At 40.4% G+C, this 22,324-nt stretch overlaps 1 protein-coding gene across 4 annotated transcripts in view; it reads left to right on the forward strand.

Moving 5' to 3' along the window:
* golga4 (golgin A4) overlaps positions 1-22,324 on the forward strand; it is a 175,147-nt gene that overhangs the window by 19,572 nt on the left and 133,251 nt on the right. For all 4 annotated transcript variants that reach the window (XM_060822914.1, XM_060822915.1, XM_060822916.1 and 1 more), the window contains exons 3-5: positions 14,370-14,453; positions 15,778-16,098; positions 21,934-21,981. In XM_060822914.1, the coding sequence (XP_060678897.1) occupies positions 14,370-14,453; positions 15,778-16,098; positions 21,934-21,981 (453 nt within the window). The remainder of the gene's footprint in view (positions 1-14,369; positions 14,454-15,777; positions 16,099-21,933; positions 21,982-22,324) is intronic.

Genomic DNA, 22,324 nt, shown 5'->3' on the forward strand with positions numbered 1-22,324 from the left:
CATTCTGAACTATAACTGTAATGCTGTTCCTTTGTTGCTGGGCCCAAATCCTAGAATACTCTTTCTTGAATACTGGTTTTACTTAGTTTATGTGGAATGCAGCAGTTGAAGAAGGCAACTTGGCTCCTCCTCCTCAACAGCACTGGGGTTGAGCAACAGGTTTTACCAGATATGCTTACCACCCAGGAATAAGCATCAAAGAAAATAATTGTCAGGAAATATCTCCTACCAAAAGGTACAGTGGAAATCATGAACTTGCGAACAAAGACTTGTTGTGGCCAGGTCAGTTTGAAGCTAAAGTCACTCAAAATTGATTTTCATTGTCTTGAAGGTTGCAGATTCATGGTAGCACATTAGCTTTGATGTATTTGAACAGCAAGATAGTCTTGGAGTACTTGATTTGTTCTTAGCAATTTCTTGCCAAATTCATCAGAAAAAAAGTCTTTCCAAGTCAGTCACTGTTAAAAACAGTGTCAGGAGTGTCTCAAACAAAAGAAGCAGTTTATAACCAGTCATGTGATTTCGAGGAAATTTTGTTTGAAAAAAATGTTCCATTGATCACAGTAAACTTTGTGTCCACAAACTGGACACAAGTTTTAGATTGTGGAAAAATTACTCTAAGTCCTCCAATCAACATCTTTGCACGCGAATGTGCATTGTGAGGGTTATGTCCACTGCATTATGGACTAGACCAAACCTCCCTCATATATATCAAGGAGATAGCCTAGACACTAACATTTATCTTTCTTAAAGGTAAGTATAAGACGCTGTGTTCCAGACCTAATTCGATTGATTATACTACTTGGTTTTAAGCAAAGGACACTTTATCTTACCCTATAGTAAATACAAGAATTGGTTTAACTTTACTCTATTGGAAAATTTAACAGAATAATCTTATTTAACTACCAAACAGTATCTGTTCCAATATAGTAACATCCCATAAACACACCCTTGACCAAGTTAAATTCAGTCAAATAGATTCTCACATGCAATTCTGGCAGCAGAGAGAACTCCAGCTTTTAACTGTAAGAGAGAGAGGAATAGCAACATCCACATTCAGCTTCAAGACCCCAGCAATGACTGTAAACTAAAATATGACCTGGTTCCATGGGAGCCTGACTGCACCCATTCATGCTGCTTCTATTGTTTCAACCTTTTAATAAAAATGCAAGGCCTTACGAGCTGTTTACTAACTTGGAGGAGACAGCTTGTCAACGATGACTCAAAATCTCTTCAACACAGACAGACAAAATACACTTCTGAATACCATAGTATCATCACAATTGGTTATAGTGTGGTTTGTGTACACCAGTCAGTTTGGAAGAGAACATAGAGAAATGCTGAATTGGAATTCTTGGAGGAGAAGAAAAGGAGAGAAATGTCAGTATTTGTTATATTTGTAAGGTGCACGTAGGGAAAGGCAGGAGGTACTTGAGAAACATGACGAAAAACAAAGAACAAAGTTGTGGAATTTAATTCCTGGAGATTATCCACAAAGATATGGGCACAGTATTAAATACAGCATATATTTAGCAGCAAACTTTTTATTAACTCTCACCTATCGGACCAGGAGTCTGCTGGTTGATCAAATATTCCAGTTGATCAAGGACCACCATTAATGTAAAAACTAAATAATGCAGGTGGGATATCATTGTTGTACTCTATTTACAGCATAAATCACTTAAATAGTAGTGCAACTTTGCCTGAAACAAAATTTACAATCAGAGAGCCTTCTCACTCTCTCCTTCAATGACCACTTGGAAATTGCGATTAAATAGTAAAGTTCAAGTATTTCAAGTATATCATTTTTGCGGGTTTTATTGAGAATGCAAGTTCATAAGATGCTAATTAAAACAAAGTTTGTTGTATTTGAAATATAAGTTGGAAAGTTCTAGCTGATGTATTGTAAAGAATAAACTAGTTTTGTTTTTCAATGTGAAACAAAAGTGCTACTATATTGTTTGCTCATGGATTATGAAAAGCATGTAACCTTTGCAGAAGCTGGATTGGATACGTTTCTGAGTCTGGCAGACACCATGTGCCTTTGGGTTAGAAAGAAGACAGCAATGAGCACAAAAAAGATCTGAGGCAAGCAAAATACCTAAATCCAACTAATTAGTGGCTAAAATCAGGATCACTGCAGCCAACAGCTTGATTCCGTCACCAGAAACCAAGAGACCTAAAAGAAGGCTATCCCATACCATTCTTGTTGCCTGGATTCTTAGAATCTGTTCATTTTTGCCTATATATTCCACCCATGATATAACCTTAAAACTATTGTGTCTACCCTAGATTGTGAATAAATGTGCACGTATTTGAATTTAGTAAGAGTTTGGTCTTTCTTACCAATTATATTAGCAATTGATAATCTATTTTGTTACTTGTCATGGAATGTTTCTCAGAATAAATATATAGTTTTTTGTTCATTGATGGAACCGGAGATGAGTTTTGTTTATTTCAGATAGGGATTTAAGTTAGGCAAATTATCCATCTTAGTGATTACATTAGTCATTGATTTTCATTTGTAATGACTAATGGAGTGTCAGTGCATGATTTCCAGTGCATACTTACCCACGGTCAAAACAAGAGCTCACGAGTAGTTGATGTCACTCAACAAGTCTTGAAATATCACATCTGCTCACATGTGCCTAGAATCTCAAGGGTGATCAATTCACCACAAACCAACCACTGATCTGTGGGCAATCTAAGCCAACCAGATTCTTACCCAACAGTCATACACATCTCATCTTTATGGGCTAGGCAATGTTACAAGGCTCACATCCACATTTCACGTCTTGCTCAAATTGGCAGTTGTTCAACTATGACAGGTCATCCAAATACATTGGATGAAAATCAGTGTCAAATTTCCTCTTCGTTGTAGCACTAACTAAATAGAGAAGCGTTAAGCTTACCTGCATGTTTTAATAGAATTTATAGTCAAGGAAGAGAACTGCATGCTAGATAGCTAATCCTCCTTATTCTAATTCTCCCTCAAGCCACAGTCTTTTTTGATTTAAAAGTTGACTATGGCATAAGCATGCACTTCTTGCTTTTCCCTCTCCCCTCTTCACAACCTTAGCATGTATCTCTTTTACTTTCAGCTGTCCAAAAATGATACCCTGCCCATGAAGTAGAAGAAGAGCAAGTAGGTAATGATGAGCAAAATACACCTTGGCTGGACTTCATATAGCCAGATAACAGGATACAGGAACAATTTGCACATGCTGAGTTACTGAGCACAAGTGGACTATAGCAAGACAAAGGGCAAGGATGATGTCAGAGTCAGCTGATGAAGAGCAAGGCTGACAGGATTTGTAGTGTAGAGAACTCTGATGAGAACTTCAAGGCAGGCGACAATAAAAGGCAAATGTTAGGCATGTTGGGAAGGCTGCATTCATTGTTGAGCACTGAGCAATTTGACACCAACTTGACATTTGCTTTGTTCAGTTTGGAATCTATTCTTCAGATTAAGAAATTGGAGCTCAAATCCATCTACCTTGTGGAACTAACCATGATGTGGCTTTTGTTGCAGTACAGACAACAGCTACCTGATATTGGGTCTTCACTGAGGGTAGATGTTCAAAATGGTGGTAATGTGGGTCTGGATACCAGTATTAAAGTGTGCTTCCAAGCTGTTTCAGCAGTCTTGCAATATATCCTTCAACAAATTACTTGGATTGGTGATATGCTGGTCCTGACAATTATGGCTGTATGAAACGCAAACCTGATGTTAGATTTACGATGTTTGTGTTTCATCCATTTCCATTCTGTCAGCACCCTTGCTCTTGCCTTACAGTTTAGTGGATTAGAAGATTGCCACTACCATTCTTTCTCTCTCTTTCCCACACTCACTCCACACTCTCACTCATTCTACCAACCACTTTATGGCGAGGTGATGCATTCGATTGTCATATCTTCACAATTCAGAGCAATTCAAGATTATTCTTCCAAGTCCATGGATAATCTTCTCTACAGAAAGTCAGCAGCTTCCACCAAGTATCTTCCTTTCACTTGTGTTTGGTAGATGTTCCAGGGCAGGCAAAGGCATGTGGAAGAAATATATCATGATAATTAACTTTTGTGTAATGTGGCAAGATTTAATACATACATTTGGTGTAGAATCTGTATTTTATGTTTGTTTCAATTTTAGTATTGTGACCAAGAGGATGCTGTGATCAGGGACAGTAGGGAGTGTTAGATTGTTGGTCAGTAGATAATCAGAGTTAAGGTCATTGGTATCCCATTGGAATTTGTTCTTTACAGATAGATGGCCGCTTTGTGCTAATCCTAAAATGCAATATATTCCTTTTCTGTCTTTCCGTTGCTTTCTCATTCTTGTCACCTTCTGTTCTCTACTTCTCAGCTTCTTGATATCTGATGGCAAGTTTATGTCCTCTGTGTACTTCAGTGCTCTTGTCAAGTGGTACAAGCAACAGGATCATTTTAGAACATTAGTGATCACTTCTGTCAAAGTCCTTGCAGTATGTCTCACTGTATACAGGCAAGACATAGATTGTGAACCAGTCTAATGAAGTATGTCACCAGAAGATAGCCATTGTCACCCTTATCCACTTTGATTTGACATGATGGCTGGAGTGGCATACTGCTGCAGATTGGACATATTGTGATGACCACCAGGATACTGGATATTGACTTGGATGATGTGTTAATTATGGTCTCATCAGCTGCTGATTCAAGAAATGTGATACTTGTTAGCTTAACTAGTTTGCAAACTTTACATCAGGTGCACACAAAAGCTGCATGTTTACAATCAATAGCAACCTGTAATCTTGACAGACCTGAACTGCACCTGATTCTCTTTGACAAAAAGGGATGAAATGAAGTGTTGCTAATCTTACAGTATTTTCAGTTGTCTTTAGATGATTAACAGTATCTGGTGTTCACATGAGCCCTTAGAAACAGATACATCCTAAGGCTATGATTGTTGTGTTACAAGGCAGCATGGTGGCACAGTGGTTAGCACTGCTGCCTCACAATGCCAGAGACCCGGGTTTATTTCCTGTCTCAGGTGACTGACTGTATGGAGTTTGCATATTCTCCCCGTGTCTGCGTGGGTTTCCTCTGTGTGCTCCGGTTTCCTCCCACAGTCCAAAGATGTGCAGGTCAGGTGAATTGCTAAATTGCCTGTAGTGTTAGGTGAAGGGGTAAATGTGTGGGTGGGTTGCACTTCGGTGGGTTAGTGTGGACTTGTTGGGCCGAAGGGCCTGTTTCCACACGAAGTAATCTAATCTAATCTAATATATGCTTGTAATATATCTTTAAATACATTTTAAAATGTGGTTTTGCTCCAAAATGGCTCTAATTCTGTCTTACATGATTGGCTTTGTAGAATTGATGTTATATCTCTTTGAAAAGGTCTACTATAACCTTTGTGCAATTTGCAGAATGTTGCTACTATCTCCAGCAGGAGTCTGGGAGTAGCCATGTACATTTAGGCTTACTGATAGCTCCACGGTAGGTGGTATTGTGTTCCTTTCATTGTTCTGAAATTAGAGTTATAGCTAAGGTAATTGGCAGCATTGACTGATTTGTTGTTGTCTCATGTACCCGCGATACAGTGGAAAGTGTTCTTCACGTGTTATACAGACATCTGTATAACCATACTCAATATACGAAGTACATCAGAATAGCAGAATAGAGTGCAGAATATAGATGTACAGCCATAGAGATGGTGCAGAGAGAGAGATCAGAATTAACATTTGAACAGCAGGGAATAAGTTGTCCTTGAATCTGCTCATACGTGTATTCAAACTTGGATATTTTCTGACCGATTTTCTGGAGGAGGGTGGAAGAGAGTAAAGCCTGAGTGGGAGTAGTCTGAGATTATGCTGTTGCTTTTCTGAGACATTGAGAAGTATAGATGGAGTCGATGGTTGGAAGGTTGGTTTGCATGATGGACTGGGCTGTGTTTACGACTGTAGTGTTTTGTGCTCTTAGAAAGAGCAGTTGCCATACCATGCTGTGCTGCATCCTGATGGGATGCTTTTATGGTGCATCTGTAAAAACTGGAAGGAGTCCTTGTGGACATGCCAAATTTCTTTATCCTCCTGACGAAGTTGAGACTTGGTGATTTTTTGACTGTCACGTCGACATGGACAGACCAGGGCAGGTTATTTAGTGCTGACTTCCCCAATGAAGTGAAGATGTGTCAAACATTGGTTATTGTTGAATTCAGGCATGCAAATTAATCCCTTAATGGTCTGGGTGCATGCAGGTCTAGTGCCCTGTCATGAATCTTTGTGAGAAGAAGGGAGGTGATGATTTGATCAGGGTAGCCATGATAATATAGGTTAGTTTTGATACACCCTATCTCAGCATCAATCTTACACAGTGAGCAAATGGCATGTCCACAAGGACTCCTTCCAGTTTTTACAGATGCACCATAAAAGCATCCCATCAGGATGCAGCACAGCATGGTATGGCAACTGCTCTTTCTAAGAGCACAAAACACTACAGAGAGTCGTATACACAGCCCAGTCCATCTTTGGACTGTGGAACGCAACCGGTAAGAAACCCACACAGACAGAGGGAGAATGTGCAAACTCCACACAGACAGTTGCTCAAGGCTGGAATCGAGCCCGGGTCCCTGGCTCTGCGAGGCAGCAGTGCTAACCGCTGAGCCACAGTGCGGGTGCCAGCCAATCCCATATGAGATCCTTGTTCTTGAATTCTAGCCATTTGTGAAATGCCAATCATAATTGCTATGCCACTTATGGCTGTATCTTTAGTTTCCTGGGAGCATTTCTATTATCTTTATTTCTCCAGCACACTTCTTAAAACCCATCTCTTTGATCAGAGTTTCAGTCATTTGACCCAATAATTTGTTACGACCCCAGACCAGACTGAAAATCAACATCTCCAGAGATCTAGATTATTTCATAAGACAATGAATTCACGGCTTTCTATAGTTTTAAACAAACAACAGTCGCATTTCTTTACACTGAGGATAGTTCACGTGTGCAATGAACTTCCTGAGTAAATGGTGGATGCGGGTACAATTGCAACTGTTAAAAGACATTTGGGTGGATGCAAGAATAGCAAATATTTGGATGGATATAAGCCAGGAACAGGCAGGTGGAACTAGTTTAGTTTGGGATTATGCTTGAATCAAAGTGTCTGTTTCTGCGCTGTATGACTGTATAATGTGCAGTTGTGGAATGTTTAGGTGGAGGTTCAATATTTCAGTATAAACTTCAAAATGGATGGAATTTGGGAAACGCCAGATAGGGTATGAGCTTAAGCTTTCTTGAGGAAGAAACACAAAAGCCTGGAAGACCAAATGACACTGAAAATCCTCAGTTGATCCATCTGCACTCTATAATCACATTCTTCACTGCACAGACTTCTAATGTTGGCATTATTTGACATCCCAATAGCCACTAAAGCTGATAAAGATCTTATAATATTCAACATTGTAGCTGGATTGTTAGTTAGCCTCTTCTGTCCCTCACCCCAATCCAGATCTAGAACTACTGATACACAGCCACAAGAACCGATGTGTGGATTTCCATGTATTTACATTGTCTTTCCTAAATTTTCATGCTATTTTCCTTATTCTTTTTAAACAATTCCACAAATTTATCCATTTACATGACTCATTTCCATAACTATACGCTCATATCTAATAAAAAATGTAATTTAATCTATCCCACTCTTGGTGCAAACATTGATTGTTAATTGTGCATAAAATTATTTTGTAAATGTTGTCAGAACAGCATTACATAATGGGAGCCATATGTATTACAATATCTATTTCTTCCTGTGCATATCCTGTAATAAGCTGAAAATGTGTTGCTGGAAAAGCGCAACAGGTCAGGCAGCATCCAAGGAACAGGAGACTTGACGCTTCGGGCATAGGCCCTTCTTCAGGAATTCCTGAAGAAGGGCTTATGCCCAAAGCGTTGAGTCTCCTGTTCCTTGGGTGCTGCCTGACCTGCTGCGCTTTTCCAGCAACACAATTTCAGCTCTGATCTCCAGCATCTGCAGACCTCACTTTCTCCTCATATCCTGTAATAAACCAAAAATAAAGAGAATCTACAATCAAGATCTTAATATTCTCTCTTTCATACAAATAAATCTGTAATTGTAAATTCAGTGCTTTTGCGCATTTATTTTCAGAACTAACTTATGCAGTGTGGTGGCGATGGTGCATGCAAAGCTGAAGATTCACCTTGATCTCCTGATGTTCTTTCACTAGTCATAATCTGAACTTCATCTACATTCCCACTGCCTTTCTAGAATTGAGCACGATTTCCATATATTTACATTGCATCTTTGGTGATAACTTGTGGGGACAGTTAATGAAGTAATTATCAGGAATGAAAGAAATGGAGTTAAATGTAAAGTTGAAGTAAGACGAAAAGAGCAGGGAAGAAAACAAAAAGATAAGCTAAGAACTGAAGTGCAATGAAATAATTGACGTAATAATTAGATATGCAGTAATTAAACCATGAGAAAACCTTGGTCAGAATATTGTTATATTTAAGTGATTAAAATATAGAAAAAATTGAAAATTTTATTATCCTGTATTTTGATATGCCCTCTGATGGTCAAAGCATTTACCATGAATAATGAATGGACAAATAATTAAAATCACCAGGGATATACTTCATGTTTTAGGCAGAATAAAATAGGTTTGCTGGACATGGAACAGATAAGGCTAAAAAGTGACCTAACATAAAATGATGAAAGATTTTTATACAGTAGATAGATAAATTAATGACTTGGAAGAAGGAAGTGAATGCACTGTAGCCAAATTTGCAGACATCACAAAAATACGTAGGAAGCTAGATTGTGAGAAGAAAGAACCAGTTTATAGAGAGAAATTGTTAGGTTAAGGAAGTGAGCAAATAGACTATAATGTGGGAAAATGTAAAATTGTTCATTTTGGAAGGGAGAATAAAAGATCAGAAAATTAGCACAGCAACAGACAGTTGCAGCACAAATGACTTTAGGATTCTTGTACAGGAAATATAGAAATCAAGCACACAGGTGCAGTGGGTAATGAGGAAGACTAATGGAATGTAGGGCTTTATTTCATGAGGGTTGGAGTGTAAGAGTAGGGAAGTGTCATTACAACTGTCTTAAGTGCTCGTGAGATTGCACCTGGACTAGTGGGAGTAATTTTGCTCCTCTTATTTGAGGAAGGAAATTATTTCATTAAAGGCCGTACACAGGAAGTTCACTGAGATGTTTGGTAGTAGGAGATATTGTCTTATGAGCAAAAGCTAAACAGGTTGGGATTCAACTTACTGGAGTTGATAAGAGTGAGAGGTGATCTCATTGAACTATAAGATTCATAAGGGGCTTGATAGGGTAAATGTTGAGAGGATGTTTCTCCTCGTGAGCGTGTCTAGGGCCAGCGGGCATATTTTCAGAATAAGTTGGGGGGGGGGGGTTGCAGGCAGTGAGGGTGCAATTTCAGACTGAGATGAGGAGGAATTTCTTATGAGGGTTGGTGGCTCGGTGGCTAGCACTGCTGCCTCACAGTGTCGGGGACTTGGGTTCAATTCCCGGCCCGGGCAATTGTTTGTGTGGCGTTTGCATATTCTCCCCGTGTCTGCGTAGGTTTCCTCCGGGTGCTCCGGTTTCCTCCCACAGTCCAAAGATGTGCAAGTCAGGTGAATTGGCCATACTAAATTGCCCATAGTGTTCGGTGGATTAGTCATGGGTAAGTGTTGGGGAATGGGTGGGTTGCTCTTCGGAGGTGTGGACTTGTTGGGCCGAAGGGCCTGTTTCCACACTGTAGCGAATCTAATCTAATGTAGGGAATCTCAATCTTTTTGGAACTTTGCCCCGTGGAGCTGTTGGGCAGCTTCCATGTGTATATTTAAGCCTGAGATTCTTGCTGAGTTGGGGAAATCAGGGTTAGGGGAATCTGCAGGAAAAATGATGTGAAAGTGTCCACAGTGGCTCAGTGGTTAGCCCTGTTGCTTCATAGCACCAGGGTCCCAGGTTTTATTCCAGCCTCAGGTGACTGTCTGTGTCTGCATAGATTTCCTCCGGGTGCTCTGGTTTCCTCCCACATTCCAATGATGTGCGGTTCAGGCGAATTGGCCATGCTAAATTGCCCACAGTAGTCAGAGGGAAATGGGTCTGGGTGGTTTACTCTTCGGAGGGTCAGTGTGGATTTGTTGGGCTGAAGGGCCTGTTTCCACACTGTACGGAATCTAATATAATCAAAATTTTTAAATTAGCCATGACCCAGATGAATGGCAGAGCAAACCCAAGGCTGGAGAGTGGCCTTTTCCTATTCCTATTTCTTATGGTCTTTGACAGAAAAATTAATCTCTCCGATCAGTGTATCCATAAACAGAGCATAGACTTATAATTAATGACAAAAAGATGAGAATTGGGGACAGGGGTATGACAATGTTTAGGATCAGAATGCTGCCACGGAGAAGACAATGGAAGCTGATTGCTGAAGTAATTTTAAAGGGAGCTATTTGACGATGAGATGAGGAATTCACAAAATTATAAGCTTTAAAAAAGTGCAACTGCATTTTCAAAGAAGCTGTACAAGTATTACAAGCACAAAACCCCTTAGAGTGAAGGTTTGCAACTTTCATAATTCTGTCAAGATTGTTCTTCATGAGTCCCAAATCATTGAAGATGTCTTGCTTCAGAGAGATTTAAGTTTCCAGTATAGTGAAAATTCCCACTACAAACATTGTGAGGGAAGGGTATTCGTGAAGTTCCTGAAGATGGTTGAGTTGCTCCATTATTGCGATGGGGATGTTCATGGAGCCGCCACCTCTTTCTTGTTGAATTTCCCACCAACTGGATGTGGCAGACTTTTGATTTGATCTGTGGATTGTGGGATCAATCAACTCTGTCAACAGTAGACTGCTCCTCTAAAGAGCATGTATGATGTATTTTTCTGTTGCAGCTTTGTAATGTTGGTATCTTATTTGTAGTTCCAAGCTTGCCTTTGTGCAGTTGAATTAGAGTTGATCCCTTAATTTGTGAAAATCTGAGAGTGGGATATGCTGGGCTATGAAGTTACTGTTTCTGACAGAACACAATTTGTACCTGCTGATGGCCCACAGCATTTCATGGAAGTTCATTTTATTGCTGTATTCAGAATATATCCCACACAGCATGTTATAATGTCAAACATATCTTCACCTTTTAATATTTTTAAAAGACTCCAAAAGAACTGTGCTGTGATCCGCCTGCCAATGTTGTTGTCAACAGACATGATTAATTAGTGATGGCAGTATCAAGTAGGCACTTTCCTCATGTCGATTTTCTTACTTGGTTTGCTGAGATTGGTGGATATGTCTTCAGGGCATAGTGGGTTATGGTCAGCATTGAAATAATAAAGTACATTCTATTATTTTGGTCGTTTCGTGGTCTGCATTAAATTATGAACTGTTGTATTGATCTGTAATGAACTGAATTTAAATTTGTCTGCTTTGGGATTCGAATTTGACTCTGGATTGCTCATCCACAGATATGGCACGGCAGGGTGGGGCGGCATGGTGGCTCAGTGGTTAGCACTGCTGCCTCACAGCACCAGAGACCCGGTTCAATTCCCGCCTCGGGCAACTGTGTGGAGTTTACACATTGTTCCCGTGTCTGCGGGGAAATGAGGAAGCTGGAGAAGTCTACATTCATCCCGTGTGGTTGGATGGTTCCTAGGTGGAAGATGAGGTGCTCTTTCTCCAGGTGTCGTGTAGCCAGTGTCTGGCGATGGAGGAGGCCAAGGACCTGCATGTCATTGGCGGAGTGGGAGGGGAGCTAAAGTATTCAGCCACGGGGCGGTTGGGTTGGTTGGTGCGGGTATCCCAGAGGTATTTCCTGAAACGTTCCGCAAGTAGGCGGCCTGTCTCCCCAATGTAGAGGAGACCACATCGGGTGCAGCGAATACAGTAAATGATGTGTGTGGAGGTGCAGGTGAATTTGCGACGGGGCCTTGGAGGGACGTGAGTGGGGAGGTGTGGGCACAAGTTTTGCATTTCTTGCGGTTGCAGGGCAAGGTGCCGGGAGTGAAGGTTGGGTTGGTGGGGGTGTGGGCCTGATGAGGGAGTCGCGGATGGAGTGGTCTCCTGAATGCAGATAGGGGAGGAGAGGAAATATATCCCTGATGGTGGGGTCTGTTTGGAGGTGGTGGAAATGACAGCGGATGATATGATGTATCCTGAGGTTGGTGGGGTGGAAGGTGAGAATTGGTGGGGTTCTGTCCTGGTGGCGATTGGAGGGGCAGGGTTCAAGGGCGGCGGTGCAGGAAGTGGAGGAGATGCGTTGGAGAGCGTCGTCGACCACGTTGGAGGGAAAATTGTGGTCTTTGAAGAAGAAGGCCATTTGAGTTGTTCGGTAGTGGAATTGGTCCTCCTGGGAGCAGATGCAGCGGAGATGGAGGAATTGGGAATTTGGGATGGAGTTTTTACAGGGGGCAGGGTGGGAGGAGGTGTAATCGAGGTAGCTGTGGGAGTCGTTCGGTTCGTAGTAAATGTGTTGAGTCAGTTGCCCGTGATAGAAATTGAAAGGTCGAGGAAGGGGAAGGAGGAGTCTGAGATGGTCCAGGTAAATTTGAAGTCGGGGTGGAAGAAGTTAGTAAAGTGGATGAGCTGTTCACCCTCCTCATGGGAGCACGAGGTAGTGCTAATGCAATCATCAATGTAGCGGAGGAAAAGGTGGGGGTGGTGCCAGTGTAGCTGTGGAGGATGGACTGTTCCACATATCCGACGAAGAGGCAGGCATAGCTGGGGCCCATGCGGGCGCCCATGGCTAATCATTTGGTTTGGAGGAAGTGGGAGGATTGGAAGGAGAAGTTGTTCAGAGTGAGGACCAGTTCAGTCAGTCGAAGGAGGGTGTCAGTGGAAGGGTACTGGTTGGGTCAGCAGGAGAGGAAGAAGCGGAGGGCTTGGAGGCCTTCGTGATGGGGGATGGACGTGTATAGGGACAGGATGTCCATGGTGAAGATAAGGCGTTGGGAACCGGGGAAGCGAAAATCATGGAGGAGGTGGAGGGCGTGGGTGGTGTCTCGAACGTAGGTGGGGAGTTCTTGAACTGAGGGGATCAGGACAGTGTTGAGGTTTGTAGAGGTGAGTTCACTGGGGGAGGAGCAGTCTGAGACAATGGGTTGGCCGGGGCAGTCAGGTTTGTGGATTTCGGGTAGGAGGTAGAAACGGGCGGTGCGGGGTTGTGGGACTATGAGGTTGGAGGCAGTGGATGGGAGATCTCCTGAGGTGATGAGGTTATGGTGACAATGGGTCGGCCGGGGCAGTCGGGTTTGTTGACAATGGATCGGCCGGGGCAGTCGAGTTTGTTGACAATGGGTCGGCCGGGGCAGTCGGGTTAATAGCCAAGGTCATTTTTCCTAGGCTGGGGGAGTTCAAAACTAGAGGGCCTAGGTTTCAGGTCAGACGTGGAACATGTAAAAAGGACCTGAGAGTGGTGCAAGCACAAACTGCTAGAGAATTGGTGGAATTGAAAGGCATTTGGATGGGTATATGAATAGGAAGGGTTCAGAGAGATCTGGGCCAAATACTGGCAAATGGGACAAGATCAGTTTAGGATATCTGGTCAGCATGGATGAGTTGGACTGAGGGTCTGTTTCCATGTTGTATGACTCTCTAAGTGAGACAATAGTACTTTGCATCAATCCGCAAGTGCCATTGTACCATGAAGAGCCTGACACTATTCATGCACCTTAACTACAAGACGGGACAGCAATTTGGCAAAGAATTTTTAATTTATAATAATTTTATCAACATGAATCTTATAAAACCGAGTCACAAATGTCTTTGCTAGCGTTGGTAGTCCTTCTCCTGTGATTAACTGTCACTCCTAACAAAATTATTAAACTAATCTTCTAGTCTGTCTCTGTCTAAAGATTGCTGATGATTTTAACGCATTTTTTATGAAGTGTCTTTGAACATTATCGTTTATATTGCATTTTCTTAGGCATTAAATAGTCTCAAAGAGTGCTTTAAATTAGTTGAGATGATTTGTATAAACTTGAAGAAGAATGATTTCACACAGTGGTAGAACTTCTCATTGGCCAGTATTTGCATCCCAGACAAATCCTGTGCATCAAGGAAAAGTATAACTCTGACCACGACCTAAGTTTCAGAACATTGATTGTTAACTTTGTAAATACGATGACCCTATGCAGGCCAGGTGAATTGGCCATGCTAAATTGCCCATAGTGTTAGGTGCCTTAGTCAGAAGGAAATGGGTCTGGATGGGTTACTCTTCGTAGGCTCGGTGTGGGCCTGTAGGGAATCTAATCTAATCTAAAAAATGAAAAACTGCGAGAATTGCATTATTTTTCATAAAGCAACATGTCAGAATGAGCTTCAATTAACTGCTTTCTTGGTCTGATTTAATTTTGCTTCCAGAATGTACTCAAGACATCGACTGAAAACCTGTCTTCTCCGAAGATAACAGATCACTTCAGTGATGAAGGTTCAGTCACTGTTCCGGTGAGCCTTTGACCAATTGATGTTATTTGGTATACTAATAAACAATGGTAATAACAATGATTTACAGAATTGTGCACACGAATGTTGCATTGTATTATTCAAATTCAAATACTGAAAGGGCTTACATCAAGGCAACATTCCGCTCTAGGAATATTTGGGTTTAATTCTGTGATCTATAAGATGAATTTATTTTGGCCAGTGTTGCACTAGATACATTTGTATTTCGATTGAAGGAACAAAGGGGTTTCTGGGTATATATTCACAAATGATAGAAGTGACCTCAGAAAGCTGCAAATCTTAGCAAGGTTCAAATCGAGTTGCATAAACTTAAAAAGTAGAGGAGTAAGGTAAAGCTTGCATCAAGTATTGGTTAGGGTACTGTACACATCTCAACTACACATTCCAGAATTGATGAGAAGCACTCGTATGTAAAAATGGACTTAAAAGGTGAATACACGAAGTATGGGGAGAAAGAACACAAGTGAGTTGCAAGAAGTTTAAAAGTTCATGAAGAGTATTGATCGAGAAAGTGTTTCCAAATGTTGGGTATTCAAAGCTAGGAATCATAAATTTCGAAGAGTTAGTATTCAGTTCTTTAGCAATTCAAGAACACCTTGTCACCTCAGTGGTTAGACTGTCGGACTGGCTGCCACCTCGAATGATTGAGGGAAGTAGCTTATCTTATGTTCAACAGGTAACTAGGTAGAGCAAGAAATAGGTCGACATGACATTTAGGGAACAAAGAATAAAAGTGCATGTTGAGGTGACATGAAGTAAGGTGGCAGGAAGCTTAGATGATTTGGGCTGCAGAGACTGTTTCCGTGCTGTGTATTCTCTCTCTGTATATTTTTGGTTCAAAAGGAGAACTGGATATTGATTTTTTAAAAATTATTGTGCAAAACTGTCAGCTGTCAACTTTGTTTGTTATTGTACATCATAATTTGAGCAAAGCATTAACCATTTGCTCCACAGGAACTAAAGAGTCCAGTTTCAAAGCATTTGTAGATCAGTCAAGTTGGGATTTTATTGTCGAGAAAAATTATAACTTTTGATGGATTTAAGACTAATAATAACAGCCTTGAACAAATTCAGTTCCTGTAAAAACTATAAAACTTGCAGTCCTTTGGGTTATAAAACATAGGCGTGTTCTGAATCTGAGACTGTTCTTAATTTTGACATAATTTAGAATTAGTCAAAATGTTGCCTCTGAGATTTAACATAAGCAAATACATGAGAGATCACAAGAAACTGTTAAAATTTGAGTTACTTAAAAAATATGTATTCCTTTTATTCTCAGAATTGATAGATGTCTGTTCTGTTGTAGAAGCCTGAGATGCAGTCATTTACCCAAAAACTACAGCTTCGTGTTCCATCTATCGAGTCTTTATTCCGAGCCTCTTCAAAAGAGACTCTATTTCAGTCTCCTTCAAAAGAATCATTGGTGCGATCTGCCTCAAGAGAATCTCTCAATAGAATCGATGCAGATGTTCACAGTTCTGGTATCACCTTTGATCCATCGTCAGACATTGAAAGTGAGGCAGAAGATTCCACAGGTAACTTTGAGAGCCTTAGCAAGGATCCATCTTCGAACCAGTTCCGCAGGATGGAGCGGAGTTTGAGCAACTATCGGCTGAAGTATTCAGAGGTAAAAGTTTTATTATCCTTTTATTCACGGGATGTGATCTAGGCTGGTAAGATGAACATTTCTTGTTCATCCCTAATTGTGTTTGAAAACTGTCTTGACCTGTTGCAGTTTATGTGATATCAATAGATTTTCAGTGCTACTACTGAAATAACACAACTTTCACATTCACTGTGTTTTCCTGCGGCAGCAATCATTCTCTTGTAATTCTCTCTTAAATGCATGAAAGAACTCGCCATATTAGCAGTTGTTTGGGCGGAGCGATATTGGCCAGAATACACACAATCCCAATTTTTCTTGAACCTGAACAGACAAGCAGTGCTTTTCTTTAAAACTCGTGTCAAAATTTAGCATGCTTTTGCATTGATGTCAACATCAGTACCTGTTGAAGTCTTAATATGGAATTTCTGACTCAAAATGACAGTATTTTCTGACTCAAGATGACAGTGTCATCCCAATCTAGACAGAATGCAAATCAGTTTCTTTTTGCAACCTTCTCATTTATTTATTGGTGCCATAGGACAATGAGTTGTTAATTACTGTTGCATTAAAGCTTTTGTGTCTGCCACTTCATCCCAAAGAGTAAAATGCTTGTGTAGAAGGGTAGGCAAGTGTGTGTCCCAAATAGATATCCTTCATAAATACAGAGTTAGGGTTATGAAGGGGATTAGCAGAGAATACAAGGGCCAAGATAAATAAAGAGCATGCACAAATTCAGAACAAAAACCAAAAGAAACAAACATTGAGGAAAGTTCACTCAACCTGAAATGTTAACTCTGATTTCTCTCCACAGAGGCTGCCAAACTTGCTGAGCTTTTCCAATAATTTCTATTTTACTTCTCCAAAACTTGAGCTTGGACTGTCTAACATGGTAGCCTTTACTGCAGCATGGATGTAAGATTTGGATCTAAATACACCAAAATGTGACAATCACAGGAAAGGTGGTGTGCTGCCTTGGTGATTAAGGATAAACTAGCCAGGAAGATGGTTGCTAACAGTGTGGTGTCATAGGTTTGTATTCCACCATGGCATGGATTATGCATTTAGTTCATGAGTGTTGGTAAACATGAAAACTTCCATCAAGTGTTATGAAAATCTATTTTCTTTACTCATGTCCTTCAGAGAAGGAAATCTGCCAGATGTTCACCTGATTATAGACCCACTGGCTTCTGAAATGGTTTAGCAAGCCACACCAACGAAAGAAAAGAATGTTGGCTGTGCCAGTGACATCCAAATCCACAAAAAAATTTTTTAAAGTGGCCTTTTAACTTGAATGTAAATTGTGATAAGCAGATTAGCATATTCCAAAAGATGATGTGAGTTTCTTTATGTATTCAAGATAGTGTTTTACAATATTACATCAGAGAATCAAGAAGGTGGCAGTCACATTAGATTTGGTAATGAATAATGAGCTGTATTTAGCAATCTCACGGTGCTTAAAAATTCATGTAATAACAATCATAATATGAACAAAATGTTTGAAGCACAACGCAACAATATCAAGATTTCACTGAGGCTGGCTTCAATATGATTAGATGCAGATTGTCAAGAGTAAACTGGGCAAATTTGCTAACGATTTGGAAGACATCATCTGTGAAGTTCCTCAAAAATAACTTGAAGTAGCTAGTTTGTATTCTGAAGGGGTACTTCTAAAGAAAAAAGATTGATTGAAGAAGTGAGTGACAACATAAAGCTCACATGAAAGCATGCCGAGATAAGAACAATAACACAGATTATGAAAAATGGGAGCAATGTAGAAAACAGCAAAGAATGATGAAAGATAATGTGGGTCAATTTTTAAATGGTGAAAAACAAGAGACATTTCAGGCTTACTTCTGTACCAAGCAGCAAGTGATAGAGCTTAGTGATTCCGCAACCAATATATCAGTTCTAAGCTCTGCAGTCTTGTTAAGTCCAACCATGAATGGTGTTTAAATATACAACTCACTGGAGGAGGACTGTCCACAAATACTCATATCTTCAAACTCCAGTCAGCAGTACTGAGTGGATGAGCCATCCTGGCTTCCTCTGCAGATCCCCAGCAACACAGATGCCAGGTTTTAGTCAAAGAAATAGATGAAGGCACTGGATAATGTAAAAGGTATAGGGCCTGACAACATTTCAGCAATAATCATGAAGACTCGTGATCCAGAATTTGCTGTACCCCGAATCAAGCTATTCCAGTTTAGAGCTGAAAATGTGTTACTGGAAAAGTGCAGCAGGTCAGGCAGCATCCAAAGAGCAGGAGAATCAACGTTTCAGCCCTTCTTCAGGAATGAGGAAAGTGTATCCAGCAGGCTAAGATAAAAGGCTATTCCAGTTCAGATACAATAGTGGCATTTACCCAATAATGTGGAAGATTGCCCAGATGTATCCTGTACACAAAAGCAGGACAAACCCAACCTGGCCATTTACAACCCCTTCAGCAGTAAAGTGATGGAAGGTGTCACTAATCGTGCTATCAAGCAGCACTTGTCGATCTGAACCTGCTCTTGATACTCACTTTGGGCCACGGCTCCTAACCTTATTACAGCCTTGGTTCAAACATGGATAAAATAGCTGAAGGTTAGAGTGGAGTAACTGTCCTGAATGTGCCAAATGTGGAATCAAGGAGCCTGAGCAAAATTGGAGTCAGTGGGAATCAAGGAGATATCTGTTGATAGCTGCCATATAGAGGATAGTTGTGATTGTTGGAAGTTGACCATCTCAGTTCCAGCACATCTCTGCAAAAGTTCCTCAGGGTAGATGTTCTTCAGAGCTGAGAGGGGGTAAAATGGGAATTGTTGTATCTCCTGCACTTTCTTGAAAGGTACAGGGGGAGGGGTTTTTGTAGGTGGTTGATAAATAAATTATTGCATTGTCAAGACACAATCTCTTCAGAATGTTTCTGAGTAGAGGGAAATGTGTTTGGTTGCAGCATTCAGGAAATGATAGAAATGGCACAGGGTGATTTATTGAGTATCGAGGCTGGTGGGATGTAATTTGAATACAAAGGGAAGTCTGTCATGGTTCTAGTCAAGAAGTGAAGATAGAAACACAGAAATGTAAGAAATTAAGTGGGTATGATTGATGACCCAATCAAACACTGTGGGAGGGTAAACACTTAGAATAAAGGGAAAAGAAAGATTGGAAACATTGCTATGGAAGGTGGCCTTCGTCTCACCAGATTCACTGGAGATTAATTCCAAACATGTTGTCACAGTGTTACAGAGGTTTACAGCACAGAAGCAGGTCTTTCCGGGCAGATTATACATGCTGCTCAATTTTCACAATTAATCTATTCCCGTTTGCCTGTGTTTATCCCTCCACAGCTTTCCTATCTATGTACCTGTCCGAATGTTTGATAACTGACAATTGTACTCACTTCCACCACGACTTCTGGCATCCTCTTCCAGATACTCATCACGCTCTGTGTGAAAAAATTGCCATTCTGGCTCCTTTTTGTACGTATCCTGTCTCTCCTTAAACCAAACTCTCTTGTTTTGACACTCACCATGGGGAAAAGTTGTTGGCTATCTACCTTACCTATGCCTGTCATGATTTTATAGACCTCTATAAGGTTAACCCTCAGTCTCCTATACTTCAAGAAAAAAGTCCCAGTCTCTGATTATAATTTGAACCTTACAGTCTGGGTAGTGTCCTCATAAATCCTTTCTGCACTCTTTCTCGTTTAATCATATCCTTTCTGTAGTAGGGTGACCCGAACTGCACACAGCACTCACTGGCCTTAAAATGTTTTATACAGCTACAACAAGATGTCATAACTCCTATCCTGAGATCTCTGACTGATGAAAGCAAGCATGCTGAAAGCTGCCTTTGTTATCTTGTCTACCTGTGACTCCGCTTTCAAGGAGTTATGAACCTGAACCCTTTGGTCTCTTTGTTCTGTAACACTCCCCATGGCACTAACATTGACTGTGTAAGTCCTGTCCTGGTTCAGCCGATCTAAATTAAACTCCATCTGCCTTCCACAGCTCACTGGTCCTATTGATCAAGGTCGTCTTGTATTCCCTGATGACTAGCTTCACTGTCTACTGAATCACCAATCTTGTCACCTGCAAACTTAGTAACCAAAGCTCCTAACTTTTCATTGGAATCATTAATATAAATGACAAAGAACAGTGACTCCTGTGGCACACCACTCATCAAAGGTCTTCAGTTTGAGAAACAGCCCTGTACTGCCACCTTCTGTCTGCTACCCTCATGCCAATTTTCTGTCCAATTGTCCAGCTCTAGCTGGATCCCATGAGATTTAACCATCATATGGTACCTTCTCAAAGGCCTTGCTCAAGTCAATGTAGACAACATGTACCATGTTGTCCTCATATACTTTCTTGGTCATCCCTTCAAAAAACTCAGTAAAATTCTTGAGATATGATTTCCCGTGCACAAAGCCATGCTGTCTATCTCAAATGAGTTGTTACCTATCCAAATGCATGTAGTTCCTTTTTCTCAAAATCCCCTCAACCAACTTATCCACCACAGATGTTAGGCTCCCAGTCTGTCATTCTCAGGCATTTCCCTGCAGCCTTTCTTAAATAATAGCACAACATTAGCCATGCTCCAGTCTTTGGATGCTACACCAGTGGCTGGCGATGGTGCATTGTCGACATTCCAATTATGCTTTGCCTTTACATTCCTATATTATTTCCTCAAAATGCTCCAAAGATCCAACTTTGGTCCCTTCCAATTTCTCAATTTAATGCTGTCTTTCAGTATCGTGTCCAAAAACACATTTGCTTCTATATGTTTGCTGGTGACATTCTCTATGTTTAGCTGATCACCATCACCTGCTGTGTGTCTGTTGTTTGCCATACTGCGTGTTGTTAATGGATTGAAATTTCCTCCAATTAAACATTGGGAATCCTCAAATCATAGACTCCTTCCACTTGCTTCTTTTAATATGGATTTAAGAACCAACCCTGACCACACTTTTGTATCTATCCAAATGATTGTTTGTTTATACTCCCCTGAAATGCTTGGGGCTTGTATAAATTACAGGTATTGATATGAATGCTAGTTATTGTTTTATGGTTATGTTTGCATTTTGTCATGACAATGAAACTATGATGAATTCACCTTCAATTACTGTGTAAAACCAAAAATAACTTGTTGCATCTGCAAGAGCAATTTAGCATAGAAATCACATGTCCGAGAAGCCCTTGACTTGAGGGTATGCTGTTGAAGATGCAATCAGCACAGGATCTTTAATTTGACATGAGTTTCAACTATTTATGCACGATTCTCATTATTGAAAAAATATGGTTTCAATGAGGTGTAATTGAGTTTAATGGTACTCAAAATCATTAAAATTGTTTATAAGTCACTTTGGCTCTGGAAAAACAACTCCAGGTCAGTGTCATTCCTGCCATGTCACAAAAACAGTTCCATAGATTTTAACATGAATATAGTTTTTTAATCGTTGTTTGCTATTTCAGCTTTACCCTTAGTCCAATGACTTTGCCTGATTTTAATTTCATTCTCTATAAAATGATTGAAAAATGAATAACTTAAACAGAAAGTATTCCTTTTTTAAACTTTGGATTATTCTGATTGATTGCCACTATTCCTAGACGGCAGGCATCACCTGCATCAAATTGTCACTTTAATGGGGAAACCATTAATGATACCACAGAGTCCATTTATTCTTTTTGGCTGTTTTTTTTCAAGGTTTAAACTGAGCAGTTTCTTTGCTGTTCACTGAATTGGTCAATTTTCTAGTATAGTTGTGGAAGTAGATGAAGGCATCGTTTATTTCGGATGCTGTACCTTGTTTCATGAACTTGGAAATGTACGTACATAGAATTTTCATGTTGAACATCTGTTTTGTTCTTTCAGTTGGTCACTGCCTATCGGACTTTGCAGAGAGATAAAGAAAAAATGCAGGTAAATGAAATTGCCAGCTGTGGTAATGCATTAAAGAGCAGCCCATTGATCAGTCAGTAAGTTGGTCATTAATAATAATTTGAAGTGTGCTATTCAAGTTTTTATTTATGCCATTTGGCATTGAAATGGGTTCTGAGTTAATTCTCCTTCACGTTATAGGGATGATTTTTAAAGAACTAAAAATGTTTCTTAATCAATGGCTACAATGATGCGTTTTATAGAAAATGCAAATATAGTTGCTGTGAAATGTATTCCGAGATACAGTTGTAGCACACAACATCTGGATTGAACAATACATCCTCATTTCACATAGTCTTAAGCACAGAAGGCACCCTTGAGCCCT

This window comes from Hemiscyllium ocellatum, chromosome 4, assembly GCF_020745735.1.
Source record: "Hemiscyllium ocellatum isolate sHemOce1 chromosome 4, sHemOce1.pat.X.cur, whole genome shotgun sequence".
NCBI classification, from domain to species: domain Eukaryota; kingdom Metazoa; phylum Chordata; class Chondrichthyes; order Orectolobiformes; family Hemiscylliidae; genus Hemiscyllium; species Hemiscyllium ocellatum.